At 35.1% G+C, this 21433-nt stretch overlaps 1 protein-coding gene across 6 annotated transcripts in view; it reads left to right on the top strand.

Moving 5' to 3' along the window:
* clcn3 (chloride channel 3) overlaps window positions 1-19982 on the top strand; it is a 49988-nt gene extending 30006 nt beyond the window's left edge. For 2 of the 6 annotated variants that reach the window (XM_058783254.1, XM_058783256.1), the window contains 9 exons: window positions 1698-1904; window positions 2021-2101; window positions 2964-3216; window positions 4308-4600; window positions 5786-5972; window positions 7350-7748; window positions 8933-9149; window positions 13333-13408; window positions 17178-19981. In XM_058783254.1, the coding sequence (XP_058639237.1) occupies window positions 1698-1904; window positions 2021-2101; window positions 2964-3216; window positions 4308-4600; window positions 5786-5972; window positions 7350-7748; window positions 8933-9149; window positions 13333-13408; window positions 17178-17342 (1878 nt within the window). In that variant the 3' untranslated portion in view covers window positions 17343-19981. Of the gene's footprint in view, window positions 1-1697; window positions 1905-2020; window positions 2102-2963; window positions 3217-4307; window positions 4601-5785; window positions 5973-7349; window positions 7749-8932; window positions 9150-13332; window positions 13409-14958; window positions 15005-17177 lie in introns of all 6 variants that reach the window. The other 4 variants (XM_058783257.1, XM_058783259.1, XM_058783258.1 and 1 more) reach the window with 3 other exon arrangements.
* The last annotated feature ends 1451 nt before the right edge of the window (window positions 19983-21433 follow it).

The following is a 21433-nucleotide window of genomic DNA, read 5'->3' as shown; positions in this document are numbered from 1 at the left end:
TTTATTTACGCTTTATGCATAGTTTTATGTCGCTGTAAATATTTGTTGAGTCTTTAATTGTTGTCTTTATTTAATTATTTATGAATTATTACCTTTATCTTAACATTTTACACTTTTTTTTTAATTTTATTTTATTTTTTTATTAGTTGTGTGCCTGTATAAAATCATACTGAATCCAAACTGAGCTGATCGTGTGTGATATTGTTCGCCATACCAGCCATAATAGACATAATTTATAGTAGACCAATATTGATAAGCAACGGTCCTCATGACAGTTTCCAAAGTAGTACTAAACCATCACATGTGTTTATTTAAACAGTTGTGAGCATCACAATTTTTGGGCAACCAGTTTTGCTAGTTGGTCATTATTGACGCATTGATAATTTTTATATTATTAAAAAAACTTACCATAAAAGGTTGCCAAATGCTACATTTAAATGAATAGCTGTTTAAATTGCCTTTTGAGTATTAAAATGGACCAATAAAAGTGTTACATGATTATGCTTTATTTGCGCTTTATGCATAGTTTTGTCGCTGTAAATATTTGGTGAGTGTTTGTTATATGCAGCAGATTGCTGCATGTTCTTAAGAGCTCAGGTGACCGAAGAGAATGAGCTCTAGCTCTGATTTTCTCCCTGTTTCTATGGTTACCAAAAGTGTTATGTAAGTTTTACAAGAGCTCAGTTTAGTCCTGAGCGGGTTTGTTCTGTCAAACAAAGAGAAGCCACTTTCCATGTATAGTGTGCGATGCTCATGAAAGGAGGCGTGTAACCTTCAGAAAATATGTTACTTGCCCACATCAGGAGCTTGCTTTTTTATATTTATTTAATGATTTCAAACCTCATAAAATAATTCTATTTTTAATTTATATTTATAATATAAATCTATTCAGGGTATCGGGTTCATAATTGATAGAAAAGAGCCTAAATTCAGCTCAATCAAAGTGTTGATTTGTATTTAATGATAAACGTGTATTTCCTGTGAATTAAAGAAATGTTTGTATGATCATTTTTCTTAATTTCGGTAAAGGTTCAGCTTGACAAAGGTAGTCAACACTATTTTTTTTTTTTTTTTTTAAATACTTTTTTTTAGTTATTAACTAAAGCTAAAACCATCATGGAAAAAAAGAAACAAAAGAAACTTAAAATAAAATAAACTGAAATTTAAAAAAGAAAAAAAAACTATATAGGCATATTGTTATAAAAAAAAAAAAAAAGTAATAAAATGACAAAATTACTAAAACTTTAAATACAATTTAAATGAAAGCAGAAAATATATAAAGAAAAATATATAAAACTACAATAGTATCTAAAAATAACACTGGCTATTATTTGTCCCTCCATTATACTGTAGAAAGCGTCAAAATGCTATTTCTTGGATCACAATTTTGTGCGCATTTGTGGAAATTCATGCGTAATTTTAATTGTTGAAAATATACCTCTAAATACTTTTTATGTTAAGTTCTTTCATATTTTCTTTTACACTAGTTAACATATTTAACAGTTATCGCAGCAGCAACAAAAACATTAGATTTGTGCCTCTAATGCAGTAAAAATCATGGGGCACCAAAATTTGAAGTGGAAAGTGCCAGATGATGTTTGATGTTAATTCAGTGTGATAATTGCTCTTTACTAATGTGCATCATGTGTGTTTTGTAATCATACCTGACGTCTTCATCTCTCTCTTCGGTCCTGCAGATCAAAACCATCCTGAGCGGTTTTATCATCCGCGGGTATCTGGGCAAATGGACGCTGATGATAAAGACCATCACTCTGGTTCTGGCCGTGGCGTCGGGCCTCAGTCTGGGGAAGGAAGGGCCGCTGGTCCACGTGGCCTGTTGCTGCGGCAACATCTTTTCCTACCTCTTCCCCAAATACAGCAAAAACGAGGCCAAGAAACGAGAGGTTAGACACCGTTGGTGGACATTAGCTGCATTCTCTTAAACGGAAATCTTCTACAATTTTAAGATGTCCGCCTGTGTTTCTTCCGTCCGTGAATCTGTTTGTCTCTTTGCTCGCAGGTTTTGTCGGCGGCGTCGGCTGCTGGAGTGTCTGTGGCTTTCGGGGCTCCTATAGGAGGAGTTCTGTTCAGTCTGGAGGAGGTCAGTCTGCATTCATGTGATTTTTAAAAAATATAGTAAAATTGTGAAATATTATTAGGATTTAAAATAGCTGTTTTCTATGTGAATATACTGTAAAATGTCATTTATTCCTGTGATCAAAGTTGAATTTTCAGCTTCATTGCTCCAGTCTTCAGTGTCACATGATCCTTCAGAAATCAGTCTAATATGCTGATTTCCTGCTCAAGAAACATTTATTATCATCAATGTTAAAAACAGTTGTGCTGAATAGAAAGCTCAAAAGAACTGCATTTATTTGAAACCAAAATCTTTTGTAACATTATAAATTTCTTTGTCACTTTTGATCAATATAATTATTCCTTGCTGAAAAAAAAAAAAAAAAATCACACTGAACCCAAACTGGAATGAAATTGTCTGCCATATCAGCCGTAATAGACGATCAATACCATAAAATGTAAATATAATTGCCGTAAATTTATTTTAAATTGTTTTTATCAGATTATAGATTTATTTTAATTTAAAAATGTATTTAATTGTCGTCTTTATTTAATTATTTATTACCTTTATCTTAACTTTTTACCCCTTTTTTTTTTTTTTTTTTTAAGTTGTGTGCCTGTATAAAATCGTTCTGAATCCAAACTTATAGTAGACCAATATTGATAAGCAACGGTCCTCATGACAGTTTCCAGAGTAGTACTAAACCATCACGTGTTTATTTAATCAGTTGTGAGCATCGCAATGAAAGAGCTTCATAAATAAATATACAAATATTCTCATCTCTAGCTGTTCGTCGTTGTTTTTCCAGCTAATTCCAGAGGTGTGTTTCTGGTGTGGTTGATGTATTTAATACTGTAATGAATGCGCTGATGTGTTTGTCTCTCAGGTGAGTTATTATTTCCCTCTGAAAACTCTGTGGCGCTCGTTCTTCGCGGCTCTGGTAGCGGCGTTCGTGCTGCGCTCCATCAACCCGTTCGGGAACAGTCGTCTGGTGCTGTTTTACGTGGAGTACCACACACCCTGGTACCTGTTCGAGCTCTTCCCCTTCATCCTGCTGGGGGTCTTCGGAGGCCTGTGGGGGGCCTTCTTCATCCGGGCCAACATCGCCTGGTGCCGCCGCCGCAAGTCCACACGCTTTGGTACGCACGCGATGTTTGCATTAGTGCCAGTGTTTTAGTTACATTCATACACTTAGGACAGGGCTTAGAGTAAACCAGGATTAGGCCATAGTTCAATTAGGATTTTTTTATAAACATTACTGGTGTGCATCTTGAGACAAAACAAAGGCACTGATATATTTTAAGATCAGTCAGTGCAAGTTTCTTTCAGTTGAAACGGCTCAGATTTACACTTTAGTCTGGGACTAGGCTTAAGCCTTGTCTGTGAAACCCGGGGTTAGTGTTGTCAAAAGTTCTGACTTCAGAACCAGTCAGTACTGCATTTAATAATAATAATCACAGTCAAGTCTGTTGAGTGCGTGAACACTATGGCCAATAAGCGAATGAATCCGCTCAAATGTTAGCGGGAAATTGATGTTTTTAAAATTGCAGTACTGACTGGTACCAAAGTTGGTACTTTTGACAACACTAGATACACTATTATGGGTTTTGTTAAGATTCAGTGGCCAGTTTATTTAAATTTTATGACACAATTAAAATTTTAAAAACACAAATAAAAGGTCTTTTTTATTTAATGGCCATAAAATGTAAATAAAATCTGTTATCTGTAATCTCTCTACTTTATTACAAATTATTATTACAGATTTTTAGATTTATACATCATCTGAAAGCTGAATAAATGAGCTTTCATTTATGTATGGCTGAGATACAACTATCTGATAATCTGACATCTGAGGGTGCAAAAAAATCAAAATATTGAGAAAATCACCTTTAAAGTTGTCCAAATGAAGTTCTTAGCAATGTATATTACTAATCAGAAATGAAGTTTTGATATATTTACATTAAGAAATTTACAAAATATCTTCATAGAACATGATCTTTACTTAATATCCTAATGATTTTTGATATTTGAATTTTGAAATGAATTTTGAAAAATTGATCATTTCGGCCCATGCAATATATTTTTGGCTATTGCTACAAATATACCCCAGCGACTTCAGACTGGTTTTATGGTCCAGGGTCACACATTTTATTTAGTTAATGTTTTATTTTAAGTATTTTAAGTTTGTTTTTTTAATATAGTAATCATTTTATATGACCATGTTTTTTAGGTAAGTATCCGGTGTTGGAGGTGATCACTGTCGCCGCCATCACGGCCATCGTGGCGTTCCCGAACCCGTACACGCGGCAGAACACCAGCGAGCTGATCAAAGAGCTGTTCACGGACTGCGGGCCGCTGGAGTCGTCTCAGCTCTGCCAGTACCGCAGCCAGATGAACGGCAGTCAGGCGTATCCCGAGGGATCAGACGCCGCCGCCACCCCCGGCGTCTACTCGGCCATGTGGCAGCTCAGCCTGGCACTCATCTTCAAAATCATCATGACCATCTTCACCTTCGGGCTCAAGGTCAGAAAACGGTGCTTGTGTTTGCATTTCTCTATTGTGATATCACTATTTTTCCAAACAGTGCCAGTGAAATTTGAAAATTCTTGATACTATTTTCAATACCACAGCATTTAAAACCAAAACTAATCAAACACTTATTTATTTGAGGTAGAGACAACAGGCGTTTCATGCCCATGCACATGGCTCTGGATGATCTTCTTGTTGAACATTTGTTGTTTTGACAGAAACTTTGTGGAAAAAACGTGGACGTCTAACCTTAACCCTATGAATTCACACTCTCACATTCATTAATTTGTGTAAATTTGCATTTCATTTGCATGTAATGGCCCTAAATAGAGACTTTTTTAAAACGTATAGCTATATAATAAAAAAAGAAAAGAAAAAATCTGTTATCTCTCTATTTTATGTATTTTTTTTTGTTTTTAACAGATTACAGTTTTATTATAGTATTGATTTACTTTATTTTAAATTATGGCCATACAATTAAGAAAGTATCTCTTTTTGTGTGTGTTTAACACATTACAGATTTATTTTTGCTTAAATTTTATGGCTATAATTTTTAAAGTCTCTTATTTAATTTAATTTTATTTATTTATAGATTTACTGATTTATTTTACGCATTAATTTTATGGTCATAAAATTTTAAAAGTGTGTTTTATTTATATTATTTTAAACAGATTACAGATAGGTTTAAATTATTCGTTTTATTTTAAATTATGGCCATAAAAGGAAAAGTATTTATTTTATTTGTATTTTTTACAGGCCATAAAATTTAAAGGTGTTTTTTTTTACTGATTTCAAATGAATTTTATGGTCATAATGAATGGCCACAAAAATGCCCACTTTATATTATGTGTTTTTAACAGATCTTTTATTTAAATTTTACTGCGATCATTTGTTACATTTTTTTTTTTTTTGTCTTTTATTTGTGGTTTTAACCGATATTATCATAGTCACACCAATTATAGTTGAACATTGTGTGTATCCACTTCACAAAATAACCTTACAAAAAATAAAATAATAAATATTGATTTTATATATATAAAATCAAATTTCAGAAGGCTTTTTGCCCAGTTTGTCCAAACCTATTTTAAGTGCTTGTTACTAATCCTACCCAAACAAAGTACCAGTGTTATTTTCCCAGTGATGTGTTGAAGATTGGTGTTATGTATTTGCTGTGGTCAGGTGCCGTCGGGTCTGTTCATCCCCAGTATGGCCATCGGGGCGATCGCGGGGCGTATCGTGGGCATCGCTGTGGAGCAGCTGGCGTATTATCATCATGACTGGTTTCTGTTCAGAGAGTGGTGTGAGGTTGGCGCCGACTGCATCACGCCGGGACTCTACGCCATGGTGGGCGCCGCGGCCTGTCTGGGTGCGTACGCATGCATGCTTTCACCTTTCTCTGTGTCCTTTTCTCTTCTGCAGACTAGGGATGGGCGATATGGGCTTAAAAATATATCACGATAATTTCTTGTTGCGATAACGATATCAATGACGATAATTCAGGGAATCTTATGCATCCACTAAGAGACGACAAAAAATCCTGTTTCTTTAGAGTTTAAAATTGTTTTAAAGTTAAGGTCTAATATTTAAACTAAACTAACTTTTTGTATTCTATCTATTTGTTTTCTTTTTATTTATTATACAATTTAAAAAAGAAAGAAAAAAAGGCCTCTGAAACTAGCTTGCTCTATTCTTTTTCTATTCTATCCATTTTCTTTTTATTTATTATATAATTAAAAAAAAAATAAAATCCTTGCTACGTGTACTGCATTAAGCGAATTGAGACTTATTGCACTTGCATATCATTACTCTTCTGTTGATTTTGATTGCTTCCATTGTCCTCATTTGTAAGTTGCTTTGGATCAAAGCGTCTGCTAAATGACTAAATGTAAATGTAGAGAAAAGTATTATCTTTCCTATTTTTACCCTGGTGTTGTGAGCATTACTGAGTACACATGTAATGTAATGACTCTTTAATTCATACTGGAAGCCGGAGGGCGCTCTTGTGCAGAAACTCCACATATGCATCGCAGAAGTAATTGCACTGACAAGTCAATGCTCCAAGAAATAAATATGGACAAATGTATCCAGTTACAGACAGTAAACATACGATTTAGACAATATATGGTTTATCTGTGTTCTTTAAGCAATCTTGGGAATTTTCATGCAATGCTAATCGACATAAACTTTATCACTATATAATACTATAAAATAGTATGATTTCTGCCTCATTCTGTGATATGATTCTGTGATCTGTTAAGATATAATAGCCAAAAATACATTTTATGGGTCAAAATGATCGATTTTTCTTTTATGCCAAAAATCATTAGGATATTAAGTAAAGATAATGTTTCATGAAGATATTTAGTAAATTTCCTACTGTAAATAAATCAACTTAATTTTTGATTAGTAATATGCATTGCTAAGAACTTCGTTTAGATGGCTTTAACGGCGATTTTCTCAATTTTGATTTTTTTTTTTTTTTTTTTGCACCCTCAGATTCCAGATTTTCAAATAGTTGTGTCTCAGCCAAATATTGTCCTATCATAACAAACCAGCTTTCAGATGATTTATAAATCTCAATTTCAAAAAATTGACCCTTATGACTGGTTTTGTGGTCCAGGTTTTGCTTCTCGGGAAGACTAATTCTCATCGTGGGGAGAATTTTTACCAGTGTATCACAAACGATAAGATCTCGCCCATCCCTACTGCAGACTCTCTAATGTGTGCTGTGGTGTTTGTGTAGGCGGCGTGACGCGTATGACGGTGTCTCTGGTGGTCATCGTGTTCGAGCTGACCGGCGGGCTGGAGTACATCGTTCCTCTCATGGCGGCGGTGATGACCAGCAAATGGGTCGGCGACGCCTTCGGGAGGGAGGGAATCTACGAAGCCCACATCCGTCTGAACGGATACCCCTTCCTGGACGCGAAGGAAGAGTTCACGCACACCACGCTGGCGCGGGAAGTGATGCGTCCGCGGCGTAACGACCCGTCGCTGGCCGTGCTGACGCAGGACGACATGACGCTCGCCGAGCTGCAGAGCATCATCTCCGAAACCAGCTACAACGGCTTCCCCGTCATCGTCTCCAAAGAGTCGCAGAGACTGGTGGGATTCGCGCTGCGCAGGGATATAACCATCGCTATAGGTGAGAGAACTTCACCTTTCAGTCTGCTTGATCGCACACATTCTCACGTTTCTTTTCTTACTACATTGAAAATTATGTTGAAGTAAATGAAGACTGTTTTAAGAGCACTTTTTCAGTATTTTCTGCCAAAAAATTCAGATTCAACACAAACATATCATTATTGTGAAAAGAAGTATAAGAATAGAATTTAAAGTAGAATTTAAAATAACATGTAAAAATGTAATTTATTTCTGTGATGCAAAGCTGAATTTTCAGCATCATTACTCCAGTCTTCAGTGTCACATGACCCTTCAGAAATCAGTCTAATATGCTAATTTGCTGCTCAAGAAACATTTATTGATATCATATTTTTGTGGAAACCTTGATGCATTTTTATTCAAGATTCTTTGATTAACAAAGTTTATATATTAAAGCATTTATTTGAAATAGAAGTCTTTTTTAACATTATAAATGGATTTACTGTCACTTTTGATTCATTTAATGCATCCTTGCTGAATAAAATTATTCTATTTCAAAATAAAATTACATTTTATATATATATATATATATATATATATATATATATATATATATATATATATATATATATATATATATATATATATATATATATTTTTTTTTTTTTTTTTAAATGTTGTCCACATCAGTCATATCAGCCATAATAGACCACCAATACCTCAAAATGTGTTAAAAACACAAAATTGTTGTTACCATTATTTATTTAATGGCCATAAAAAGTAACGAAAAAAATCTCTAATTTTATTTATTTGTATTTTTAACATTTTACAGATGCATTTCATTTATTTATTTTACATTTCAGGGCCAATAAATAAATAAGATAATAACTATTAAAGATTTACTGACCTCAAACTTTTGAATAGGAGTCTTTATGTAAAGGTGTATTTTAAAATGTAAAAAAAAAAAAAAAAAAAAACTCATCATCATATGCATTTCATGAAAATTTCCATGAAAATAATATTTTAAAAAATATATTTAATTTTTAAAAAAAAATTTGTTCTCTCTCTCCTCTATTTTTGGTGTAAAATGTCACCGGAGATTTTTCTCACGAAATTCACCCATAATAATTCATTATCTTACTGTAGAAACGCACATCAGAGTTTCTCTGTCCACGAATAGACCGCTAAAACGACTGAAAGCTGTTGTTCTGTTTCTCGTCTCTTCAGAAAACACCCGGCGTAAGCAGGAGGGAATAATGCTGAACTCACGGGTGTATTTTACCCAGCATGCCCCGACCCTCCCAGCCGACAGCCCGCGGCCGCTGAAGCTGCGCAGCATCCTGGACATGAGCCCCTTCACCGTCACCGACCACACGCCCATGGAGATCGTGGTGGACATTTTCCGCAAGCTCGGCCTGCGCCAGTGCCTCGTGACGCACAACGGGTGAGTGGCCAACGATTCTGTGTTTGAACTAACGAGCGTCCCGTCAGCAGACACACACATACACACACGTGTCTGCTGATGAGCTTCAGTCGAGGCGTCATACCTCTGAGGATTCACATGCCTCTCAGCTGCTAGTCTCTTGCTAAACCACTGACAAAACACATACACACACACTCACACACACAGCCTTCACAGGACCCAATCGAGCCGACGATACTGAACATTCACAGTGAGTTTACTCGTGTTACGGAAATGTTTAAAGCGTTTATTTGCACATTTTAAACAATTACAGTTAAGTTAATCTTCAGTTAAAATTTTGGATGAATTCTTTTTTTTTTTTTTTTTTGTAATCAAGTCTCTTAGGTTCACCAAGATTGGAGTAATAAATGCATCACAGGAATAAATAACATTTTAATATATTTTCAAATAGGGATGCACCGATACCACTTTTTTCAGTACTCGCCTGATACTGATACTTTCATTTTTGGTACTTGACGATTTTCATTGTATTTGCAAATTTTTTAAAAATTGGGTACAGAAACCAGAAGAGTATGTATAATGTTAGTTTGTTAACTTCATTTATCAAATAGATACAGTCAAACCAAAATTTATTCAGACACCTTCCAACATTTCTCACATTATCACAGTTTATTCGCTATAGTTTAGAAAATGGTAATAAAATATGACACGAACTCAGAGTTAAACTGTGTTAGAACAAATTCATCTTGATAATGTCAGATAAATTTGATTGAAAGGTATATAATGGATTACAATCGACCAAAAATTATTCAGACAGCTGTTAGTATGACAATATTTACACAACTATCAATACTTTGTCAGGCCACCCTTAGCCTTGATGACGGCCTGTAGTCTCCTGGGCGTGCTGTCAACCAGGTTCATGCAAACCTGAACTTCAATTTTTTCCCAGACTCAGTCTGAATAATTTTTAGTCCCACATTTGGAAGAGAATTTTTTGGGTATAATGTGTCACAGTTTACTTTATTTTGCTATCCTCACTTACATAAATGAACTATAGTGTCCTGCACCCGCTAGTAGAAAAATAAAATATAAAATTATATCTGGTCTCTGAATAATTTTTGGTTTGACTGTATATCCTTCGGTTATTTTCACACTCAATTATGCCCATTAAAATGTATTTTACAAGTTTTTGTTACTTTCACTGTTAATTTTTTTGCTCTATGGTACATCATTAATTTAATAGCATTAGTGCTGCTCCATTGCAGCGGCTCAGTACTGTAATGACGCGTTTTGCTGTAATAAATCGTTATAAATCTCCTAACTGAGAGAATCTAAATCTTCATCTGAAACGTGCTGCGATTTATATTCCAAAGCCACTCATATAATGCAGAATCACTCATGAAGCAAGCAAAACGCTCAACGCACGCTCGTATTTATACTGGTGCAGAATGAGAGGGACAATACAGAACAGCCAAGCGCATTTCACACAGGCTGCTAGTTTCACTTTCGCCAGAAAGTCGTGTATGTTTAAGGTTTAAAATAAATGATGTTCATAGTGAATGCCCCTATACATTGTCTTGTATTTACAATTTAGTTTTAATCCAAATGATACGTGCTAAGTGAGCGAACATCAATTAAGATCACGCAACAGAAGTGCTCTCTCTCTCTCTCTTCCTCCCTACCGTTAAGTAACTTGTGCATTGTTTTGCTTGTTTTTGACACATCCGACCGTACTACAAACTATACAGTGACGTCTGTGAGAGAGGGACATTCACTCGACAAGCTCGCGCATCTGAGCCGCCGCGTGCTCAATCCACTCGGCGTGCTTTGCTTATCAGCTCGCGCACATCAGCTGTACAGGCGTTAATACTGAATGTTTAACATTAAATTCATTGCATACATATACTTCGTAGACATCCTTAATCTCTAATAACTTCATTCTGCTGTCTGTTGTTCTGCTGTCGGTGTTTTTTTGTCTGAATAGGGCACTTGTCACATGCTGTGTGGTATCGGCGTTTGGCGTTTTTAATGAGTACAAGAGCTAGGTATCGGCCCGATACCGATACTGGTGCATCCCTATTATCAAATATAAAACAGTTATTTTAAATTGCATTAAGATTTCTCAGTATTACTGCTTTTACTGTATTTTTGTTTAAAAAAAAAAAAAGCCTTGGTGAGCAAAAGAGACTTCTTTCAAAAACAATTAAAAAAAATCTTTTGGACAGTATCGTATTTTATGTGAATCAGCTCAAACTGCCCGTTATATGTGAAGTACTTCAACTCTATGATTACGCAATTTTTGCCATCATTCAAAAATCGCCAAACTTTTTATTTTTATTTTATTTATTATAATAGTTTTATTTATTTTTTTACAAAAAGATAGTTTATATTTATGCATTTACTAGATGCTTTTTTTTTTTTTATCCGAAGTAGCTTATTTAATCAGAAGTTCAATTTTAGTTAAATGTAGTTTAGTTTAATGTAGATATATTTGTAGATATATTTTGTTTATTAGTGTTTTAATGATTTAGCCCAGCTAATTAAAGGCTTTTTTTTTTTTTTTTTGACTGCACCAGTGCCTTGGGAGTATTTCATCATCTTTATTACAATATAATGTTGTAGTTTTGTCCTTTTACTTTAAACAGGAAATTTTAAGCGCCCTGCCTTGTGTAGCACATTCAAAATCTTGATTTAAAAACTGACAGTCTTGGCATTAATGCATACTAAAAAATTGTTCAGACAAGTTATTTACGATCCTTACAGTAAGAAAGGGCAAACAAATGAGGTATAAGCCTGATCAAATTTGCATGATGTGTTTATATATGCCGTGGTTGCAGCTAGAAGGAGTTTTAAAGGAGTCAATTAAAGCAGTTACTGGACAACAACAACAACCAAAAACTAACAAATAGCAGGGAAAATACAAAATACAATCCGGCCAATAACATACTTTTTTACCGAAACAACAGAGAGTGGGAAATTTAATTAATACTTTATAATGAATCAAATTTAAGATGTATATAAACACGTTAATTTCAATGCACAATATGTAAACAGTTTCAGGGTCCCAAATGTCAGTCTGCTTAATTACATTTTGTCTCACATTTATTTTATTATTATATTATTGACAATTATTATACGTTTTATCATTAAAGTAAATGAAGCCTGTTTTAGGAACATTTTTTGCATTTTGACATTATTTTTTTTATTATAATTAAGCCCATTTTCTTCCTAAAATTCTGATTAGTGCAACATATGGATGTCTTGCGTTCATTACTGCAATTTAAAAAGTAACATTAATTTTATTAATGCTTATGTACTAATTGTGAACAATTCATCCATGCAAACACTACCATTCAAAAGTCTGTGGTTTTGTTTTTTCTTTTTCTTTTTGAAAGTCTCTTGTGCTCACCAAGGCTGCATTTATTTGATCCAAAATACATGGACATTTTTTTACAATTTAAGATAACGGTTTTCTATTTAAATATATACTTTAAAATGTAATTTATTCTTGTGATTAAAAGCTGAGTTTTCAACCGCGATTTAATTACTCCAATCATTAGAAAATAAATTAAAGTTTATTTAATATTCAATTAATTAATTGATCAAATTTATTTAATGATCAACACTTAAATAAAAACAAAGTCGCATAAGCATTTCAATTCAAATAAACTTTTTAAAGATATTATGTTTCTACTCCAATTTATTGTTAAATATAACCATTTAAATGGTGGCTGGTAATAACTTGTTTTCATGACACATTTATTCAAACATTTTAATTGAATTCAACTTTGGACTTTGGATTGCAAAAATAGACACTGACTGAGCCTAGACCATATTCTGAGTTACAGATTACGGTATCTTCTCCAGAGAAATAAAAAATAATGTGACTGCAGAAGCGATTGAGTAGTTTTTGTTCCTGTACGGTAAAGTCGCTCTCCAGACTCCTCCCAATCCTGATTTAATCACATAATCATTTTTGTTTCACACACACGGTGGTGGCTGATATTTACAATTTGATTATGTTCAGTTCATTTGTTTAATTGCAACTTAACATCTGATTATTTTGATGATCTTAGTAAATTTCTGTTCATATTGCTTCTGTTGTCTTGTTACTCTTATGTTGTTTTGATTTCTATTTGTTTGTACTTGAGTTGTCGGTGTAATTTTTGTTGCTAAGTGATGGTCGTCACGGTGTGTGTTGCAGGATTGTATTGGGCATCATCACAAAGAAGAATATTTTAGAACATCTGGAAGAGCTCAAGCAGCACGTGGAGCCCTTGGTGATTAGCCCCTCCCACTCTGCCTGTTAGACTCCGCCTCTTAGGAGGGACGCATGAAACTTGAGTGAAAAAAAAAGAAAAGAAAAAAAAGAGTGCTGTATGATGGTTGCCCTAAAATACCAAAGTCGCAATTTCAGCTAGTTAAGAGATAAATAAAATATTGTTGTAGCATTTAAGTGAATTGGATAAATTTATTCTCATTTCTATTCACTGATGTCTGCAAGAGTTTTTATACCACCTAACTCTGAAATCGATCTTATTTTGAAATTAAATGCAAAAATTTATTGTGACAACCTGAATAGCAGTTCTCTCGAGGTGGTAGAACTGTCCTGTATGTGGGGTCCAAACACTAAATAACGTGCACCAATTTGTGGTCAGTAACATGTATTAAAGGAGTATTTCTCCCAAGAATGAAAATTTGATAAATTTATTCACCCTCAGGCCATCTAAGGTGTTTGTTTTATCAGAACAGATTTTGAGAAATATAGCATTATATCACTTGCTCAGCAATGGATGCTCTGCAGTGAATGGGTGCCGTCAGAATGAGAGTCCAAACAGATGATAAAAACATCACAATAATCCACAAGTAATCCACACCCCTCCAGTCCATCAGTTAATGCCTTGTGAAGCAAAATATATATGTTTGTAGGAAACAAATCCATCATTAAGGTGTTTTAGCTTCAAACCCTTGCTTCTGACCAAAATATGTGTCCATAATCCATAAAAATGTTTCCTCCAGTGGAAAAAGTCCATCCCTGTAGTCCTCTCACATCAAAATCCACCCACATATTTGTTTTGGACTGTGTTTGTTTGTAAATGATGCTTGATCTGTGCAACTTTTTTCACAGGAGGAAGCATTATTATGGATTATGGACTCATATTTTAGCCAGAAGCAACAGTTTAAAGTTACAAACATCGTAATGATGGATTTGTTTCTTACAAACAGTCGCTTCTCAAGACGTTAACTGATGGACTGGAGTGGTGTAGATTATTGTGATGTTTTTAATCAGCTGTTTGGACTCTCATTCAGAGCATCCATTGCTGAGCAGGTGACATAATGCTAAATTTTCCCCATATCCTTTCTGATGAAGAAACAATCTCATCTACATCTTGGAAATTTTTGCAAATTTTCAGTTTTGGGTGAACTGTTCCTTTTTTTGTCATCGTTTTTAAACAACATTGACATAAGTGAAGCTAGCATAACGCTATATAGTATGAAGTTAAAAGCATTTTGGACCCTGCTTCCAGGACTTTATTCCTCTGCAGACATCATGTTTCTTGTAAAATTTGCTTTCACTCAGATTGTTGCTCCTGTCCACCGCCATCCCTGCAGGGTAGACTAGTCTGTCACATTAGCCGTGGTGTCTTTGAAATGCACCTTTATGTAGCCCCTCCCTTTCAGTTCTGCATTGTGCACGTGTACTCACAAAGCACATCTAATACACATGCCGTGATGTCCTTCATCTGAATTTGATTTCTTTGTTTGTTTTCCTTTTGTTTATTGCTAAATTCCTCTCGGGGGCGCCTGGTCTGCGTCCGCTGGGCTACAGATTGATGACATCTGACCCCTCGCGCAGCTCCGCCCTTAAACAATTGGCGAGTAACTGTCATGTGCAGCGGACTATTTTCTCATTCACCAACATATCTATTCATCTCTGTAGTCATAGTAGCTGTTACTAGGATGCTGTGTTGTTACCTGTCGATCTAGTGTGACTCTAGAATCCTAGCACTTGTAGTATGTAGTCAGCAGTTCCTTAAGTCCCACACCTTGTCCTCTTTCAGTTGTCTGACGTTCAACCTATTCACTTTCTTCCTGTCGCAAACATCTTGCAGGCATTTCACGAACATTTCACAAAGGTTTGACAATCATTTCACGAGCGTTTCATGCCACTGATTTGGATGGACTATCGCAATCCCAGCTCTCGTCAAAATTGTCACACCTTTTTTCTGTGATACAAACTGTCATCAAGCTTAAATCCCCTTTAAATCAAAAGCAAAATCAAGAGCATATTTAAAGTTAACTTGCACTTTAATTCAAAATTTGATCAAGAGAAATTAGTGTTTGGGTACAGATACTGTATCTAGAAAAAAAGTGTTTGGGGTAAAGCGTTACGTAATCACATTGTTTTAGAAGTAACGTGCTGCTAGTCACTTAAAGTATTGCGTTACTTTTTTGAATACACACTATAATGCTATGATAAAGTTACTTTTTGAACTTATACACAAATAACGCAAAAGTAACAATGTGGTGTAATCAATTAAATTTTAAGAATATTCTAACGCTACTATAATACAGTAATGCCGGTACATTACACATGACACTTGTCTGATAAACACCTATATTTTAAAATTTTGTGAAAGGTAATTAGTTTTTGGTTACAGACACTATCCATTTAGAAAAACAGTGACACAGGTAAAGCTTTACAAATAACATGTCACATAATCACATTAATTTAGAAGTAATGCCACTAGTTAGCAAAGTATTGCATTAGCTTGTGCATTATAGTGTGAATTCAAAATAGTACTTTTATTCGCTTAACATACAAAAGTCGGAGAAAGTTACGATGTAGTGTAACTAGTTGCTTTTTTAAAATAAAGTAACACCTACTGTAATGCACACAACGCGATTTTGTTGTAGAAGCAACATGCTGCTAGTTACGGAAATTTTTGCATTACTATTTTGAGTTCATACTAAAATGCATAAGTTCACGCACAAATAATTTACACTGCGGTTGTTGTTTTTTTGGGGTTTTTATAAATACTTTTTGCCATCATGTAGCACCTACTGATTGGCAGTAATGTCCGTACATTGCAAATGACATTTTGTTGAACACCTAGCTATATTTTGAAAGTTCGAGAAAAATTAGCATTTAGGTACAGATGCCTTATTCAGTTAGAAAAATACTGTTACAGGTAAAAGGTTACAAGTAACATGTTACACAATCACACTGTTATAAAAGTAACATGCTGCTAGTTACACAAATTATCGCATTACTTAACACTTTAATGGCCAAGTTACTTTTGTACAAGTAATTAATGCACAAAAGTAGGGGAAAATGAACACTGTGGTTTAATTAATATTTTTTTTAAATAAAGTTAATTATTTTGTTGGAGTAGTGTAACCGCTACTGTAATGCAGGGACATTGCAAGACTCTGTCTTTGCTGCAAATGAGGGATTAATTTTTTTTTTTCTAAATGGCACTATTTTTGGGAGTGGAGTACTGTAACACTCATTGCACTTTCAAAGAACTAATGCACTAGTACTTTTTCCAAGTAACGTTCCCCAACACTGTAAACAAACGAAATGCACAACTTCTATACATCCTTTTAATATGCTCTTGAATTTGTGTTGGAAAAATAACTTCACTTTCTTGTTCTCCAAGGCCAGAGTGTGTGGATGAGATGGAGGCGTTCACTCACTCGGTTTCACTTCTGTTTCGCAAAACACTTGCTTCTCACTGTGTAGGTGCTGTCAGCTCATAGAAATAACGTAGCGTTTCCTGCCCTGAGTAACACAGCATAATCTTCCACACTCTCTGTCCTTCAAACCAGAGACTGTCAGCTCTCTCTTGCCAAGACTGAAGTATGGAGTCATCAAAATTGGAACAAAGATTTGATTCAAGAGTCAAAACGAGAATAGAGTTACACAAAATGCATTTTGTTGGAACTTCCTTGCAAAACTTGGCAACAGAAGATGTCAGTGCTCTGCAAACATGTCAAAAATGCACTAGTAAATTTCTCTACCTCTTTCTGTCTCTCTTTTTATAGGCGCCTCCTTGGTATTATTACAAAAAAAGATATCCTCCGTCATATGGCCCAGATGGCAAACCAAGACCCCGAGTCCATAATGTTCAACTAGCGTCCTCCTCTTCCCGCTACGAGGAAGATGAGAGTGAAGAGGAGGTCCGTTTACTGGACAACTCATCCCTCTGACCACACGCCCCTACGGTACCCTAAACCGCCCAAGTACAAAACAAAAAACACTACGCCAGACGGGACCTCACCCTGGTCACATCCTCTGGATACTTGCACAAGACTCCAAAACGAGTCTTTCGAGGCAGAGCCTGGCTGCTTGAAAAACTTAAGAGTTTTGGGAGAAGCTCGAGTCTTGGACGCCCCAAGTGGAGCAACTTTCTCCAAACGCTAACACGCTAAACTAACACTCTCACTCGCATGCAAAAACACCCAAGACACCTCACGGGACCTGCTTGTTTGACCTCTTAGCCTCCTGCCTGAGAAAATGCGTCCTAAAGAGGTGACAGGTCAAGATGAACCGCTGGAAACGCGAGGAGGGACCTTCGCCGCAGACCGCCGTGACCCTCACTGCCCCACCACATCCCGAAATGGACTCTATAACAATGTTTACTTGTAGTGTGTGTGAAAAATACAAGAAAGACGGTGAACGAGATCGTGTTTGAACGCACCCCAACATTCCAGTCGGGATCTGATGCTGTGAAGCCGTAGAAATCGTTGAAAAGTGTCCCGTACGTAATGGATACGTTGCCCGTGCAAGTGATTTTTTTGTGAGCGATCCGTGAGGATCCAGTATTCAGCATTGCGAAAAGATCAAGCATACAAGCGTGGGATTTGTGCTACCTAGCGAAAAGAATGTTGGGAGGAGAACAGGGTGTAAATCGTCTTAATCGTCTTCAATCTCAACACTACGACGGCCAGTCTAAACCACAATGGGATTGTAGGTAACGAGACAAACGAGTCTGTCTGGCAGGTCTCTGAGTGCCCACACTTTATGAAGTTTTGTGCTTTTCGTTACTGGGAATGAAAAACCAAGACGCTATTATTTTACAGCTGCTATCTTGGCTATTATATTTAAATGTACTAAGCAACTCCTAATAGTTTGAAAATCTAAAAAATGTGACTTGACCAACTTTTTTTTAACTTTGCAAACAAGCATTAATGTTGGCTCCAGTGCATTTTAAATTTGCCATTTTCTCTTGTATGCTCACATTTCATCCCACGTGATATAACAATGTCTACTGCTGTTCATCCTCGTCTGAATAATCAAATGTTTGATTGCCCTGAAATCATACATTAAATATCTCTAATTGTTTATCCGTATCTGATGGCTATCTAAGAACAGGCTCTAAAGGATAAATCCCATGAAGAAATGCCCCGGTCATATTTCATCCCAAAATAAAATGTATTTTGCCTAATGAAAATGAAGCCTATTTTGAGAACATCATCATTGCATTTTGAATTTCAAATGATGCATATTTTACCCCCGAATTATTTTTGAGAAATTTAATGTAAAAAAATATTGTTCCCAGTACTGAACCATCAAGCCAAATTGTCATGAAAACATGTCAAAATGCATATAAAAATCTTGGTCCAAAAACCAAGCTTCATTATGCTACGTATTTTTTCCTTTTAATATAAGACTGAAATATGACCCAGGCATTTTTTATGACACTAAAACCTACATGTAATAACAGGCTAACAACTAAACTGTTTTTGGATATGCCAAATGATATGCACAACTGCACCGTTTCGTACTGGCACTGAAAAAGCGATAATGAAATGTGACTGTTAGAGATGGTAAGAATGGAAACTCTAGTTCATTTGTGCTTGCTCCTGTTGGCCCCTTCATTTTTTCTTTTTCTGGGAAATACATGGCACAGTTTTGTGTAAATTTGACACTAGTGGTAACCATTGCTGTATGTTAAACTGCATATACTAACCTACCAGCTGCACTACATCTGTTTTTTCTTAAATTTAATTTTGAATTACATATTCGCATGGTCATTTCTTTTCCAAAACAAGGCCGAAGTGTTGTCTTTTAACTGATTGGTGAAATTCTGTCCTTTCGCTTTGTTTCCATGTGACCGGCATTATAACCTCCCCCCCCCGCTGATTGATTGACAGTAAATGAGCCATGTGGGCGGGGCTTCTGTGTTTCATTAGCAGTTGATGTTCCTCTGTTAATCAGTGAAGAAAACAAAATGTTGTTATATATTGATCTCATTTTTTTTTTTTTTTTTTTTTTTTAATTTATACTAGTGCTAGAGTTGTACAATATGGAGAATTTTATGTATGATTGATGGTTTGATTGTACATTAAAAAAACAAATATGTAAAGAATAAATTGTTTTAAATGAAGTGTAAATCCTGTGTTTGCGCTGTCTTGCTCTGTCAGACTGTGAACCATGATGACGACCGTAAGCTCAGACCTCGAGACTGCGTGTTGAGACGCTGCTCTCAGGTCAGGCAGAGTAAAAGTACGTATTCCAGTCAGGGAGTATGAAATCATCAGCTTCAATGTTTATTAAATGACATGTCACAGGACAATTTGCTGCTGTAATGTTTTTACACGAGTAAAGAGTTTGTCCGGATGCAGACGGAGAGTTTTGGAAACCTGTTCGAAAGGTTCAGTTTGGTGACGACAGTGGCGAAGAAATTACTTCACTTAAAAGGTAATGTTTATTAAATTTTTGGTCACTTATAATTGCTTTAATCAGAGCTATTTAAAAGTTGTTCTTGTTCAGCTTTCTGAACGAACACGTGCACTCAAGTGTTTTTGGAGGGAACTAGTGTTTTGCAGCTGTTATTATTTGTAAACATACTAGCAGTATATTAAGGCAAGACACCACAGGTGAATAGGGTAAAAAAAAAATCACCATATTTCTCCAGTTGACTTAAAAAAAAATAGTTTAGAAAAAAAAAAAAAAGATTAATAAATATTGTATTGCAAGTTTTCTGAAATGGTATTAAATATGCAAATGATGCATTAATTAAATTTCCAGAAAATATAATTGAATACTGAACCCTTTTTTTTTTTTTTTTACGTATTTAGTTAAATTTCTTTGCAGAGGGGATTTTAGATAATTTATTTTTGTCACTTCATAAATCAAAATACTTTTTTTTTTTTTTTTTTTATTAATTTTTATGAAATCAAGCAAATGGTAGATAAACAAACCCCGCTGTAAAATCCTTCCGAATATAGATGTGAATAAAACTGATAAGTTTGAAAGTGCTGCTGAGGTGGAGAAAACTCATTTTGAGAAAACAGCCTTTAAAGAGATTATTAAATTATTATAATTGAAATCTAGACTGATGAAGTGCTTAAAAATTGAGCAAGCGGTTATAAAAAGCCAAATAGCATAAAAAGACTGTTTTTGCCTGTAGTGTCTTAAAATAAAAAGCGTAAACATGCTTATATTATAGCGACAGATAAACATTACTAATAGACCTGGTTTAAAAAAAAATTAAAAATACTACACTACTTCATTTCCTTGTTTGGGGCAACTATATGGTCTCTAACCTGTATAGGTTTTCTTATGGAAATAAAATGTATTAAAGACAATAATGTCTAAATAAATGACAGCTAATTTCACAGTGTAATGTAAGCTGAAAGCAAAATTCCCACAATCTTCTCTAAATGTGTGATTTATGAATTTGTGCAGCAGGGAGAGGTTGTACCACACTGGGAGCAAGCGAATGGTTTCTCAGTGTGGTTGCACAGGTCACTAGCGTCGGCGCCAGACTTTCCTGCCTGAGGACAGACTGTCTAGATTCTCACACACACACACATGCATCAAATTTGTATACTGTGAGACAAGCTACCCAAAGGCTCAGAAGGGGGGAAGCCTTGTATGCTGAGAGATGAAGAAAATCAATTTAAATCTGGTTTCTCTTCTGCTTGATTGCAGTTTAATTTCAAGATCAGCACATTTTTAATTCTCCTTACAAAATCAAATTAATATGGAACTCTGATTATTGTCTTGAATACGAATGAACACATAATTTTAAGAGTTTAACTACTTAATGTCAAATTGAATGGTAAATGTTCACCTTTTTAGCCTTTTAATGCATTAAATGCATCTTTACTTACATTTGGTGTCTGTTTTCTAGCAAATGCAAATTGCTCATTTCCATAAGCCAAAAGCCACCACTGTTAAGTGAAAGCTCTTTAACAATTAAAGCATATTCACATTTATTTGTAAGCTATAATGTAATTAATAAAAATGCATCTTCCCAGTATTCATTTTAAATGTGTCTGTAGTAATCAAC

The sequence above is a fragment of the Onychostoma macrolepis genome, chromosome 07, assembly GCF_012432095.1.
Source record: "Onychostoma macrolepis isolate SWU-2019 chromosome 07, ASM1243209v1, whole genome shotgun sequence".
In the NCBI taxonomy this organism is placed as follows: Eukaryota; Metazoa; Chordata; class Actinopteri; order Cypriniformes; family Cyprinidae; genus Onychostoma; species Onychostoma macrolepis.
Note: the sequence above shows the minus strand (reverse complement) of the source record. Positions and strands in the feature narration are given on the sequence as shown.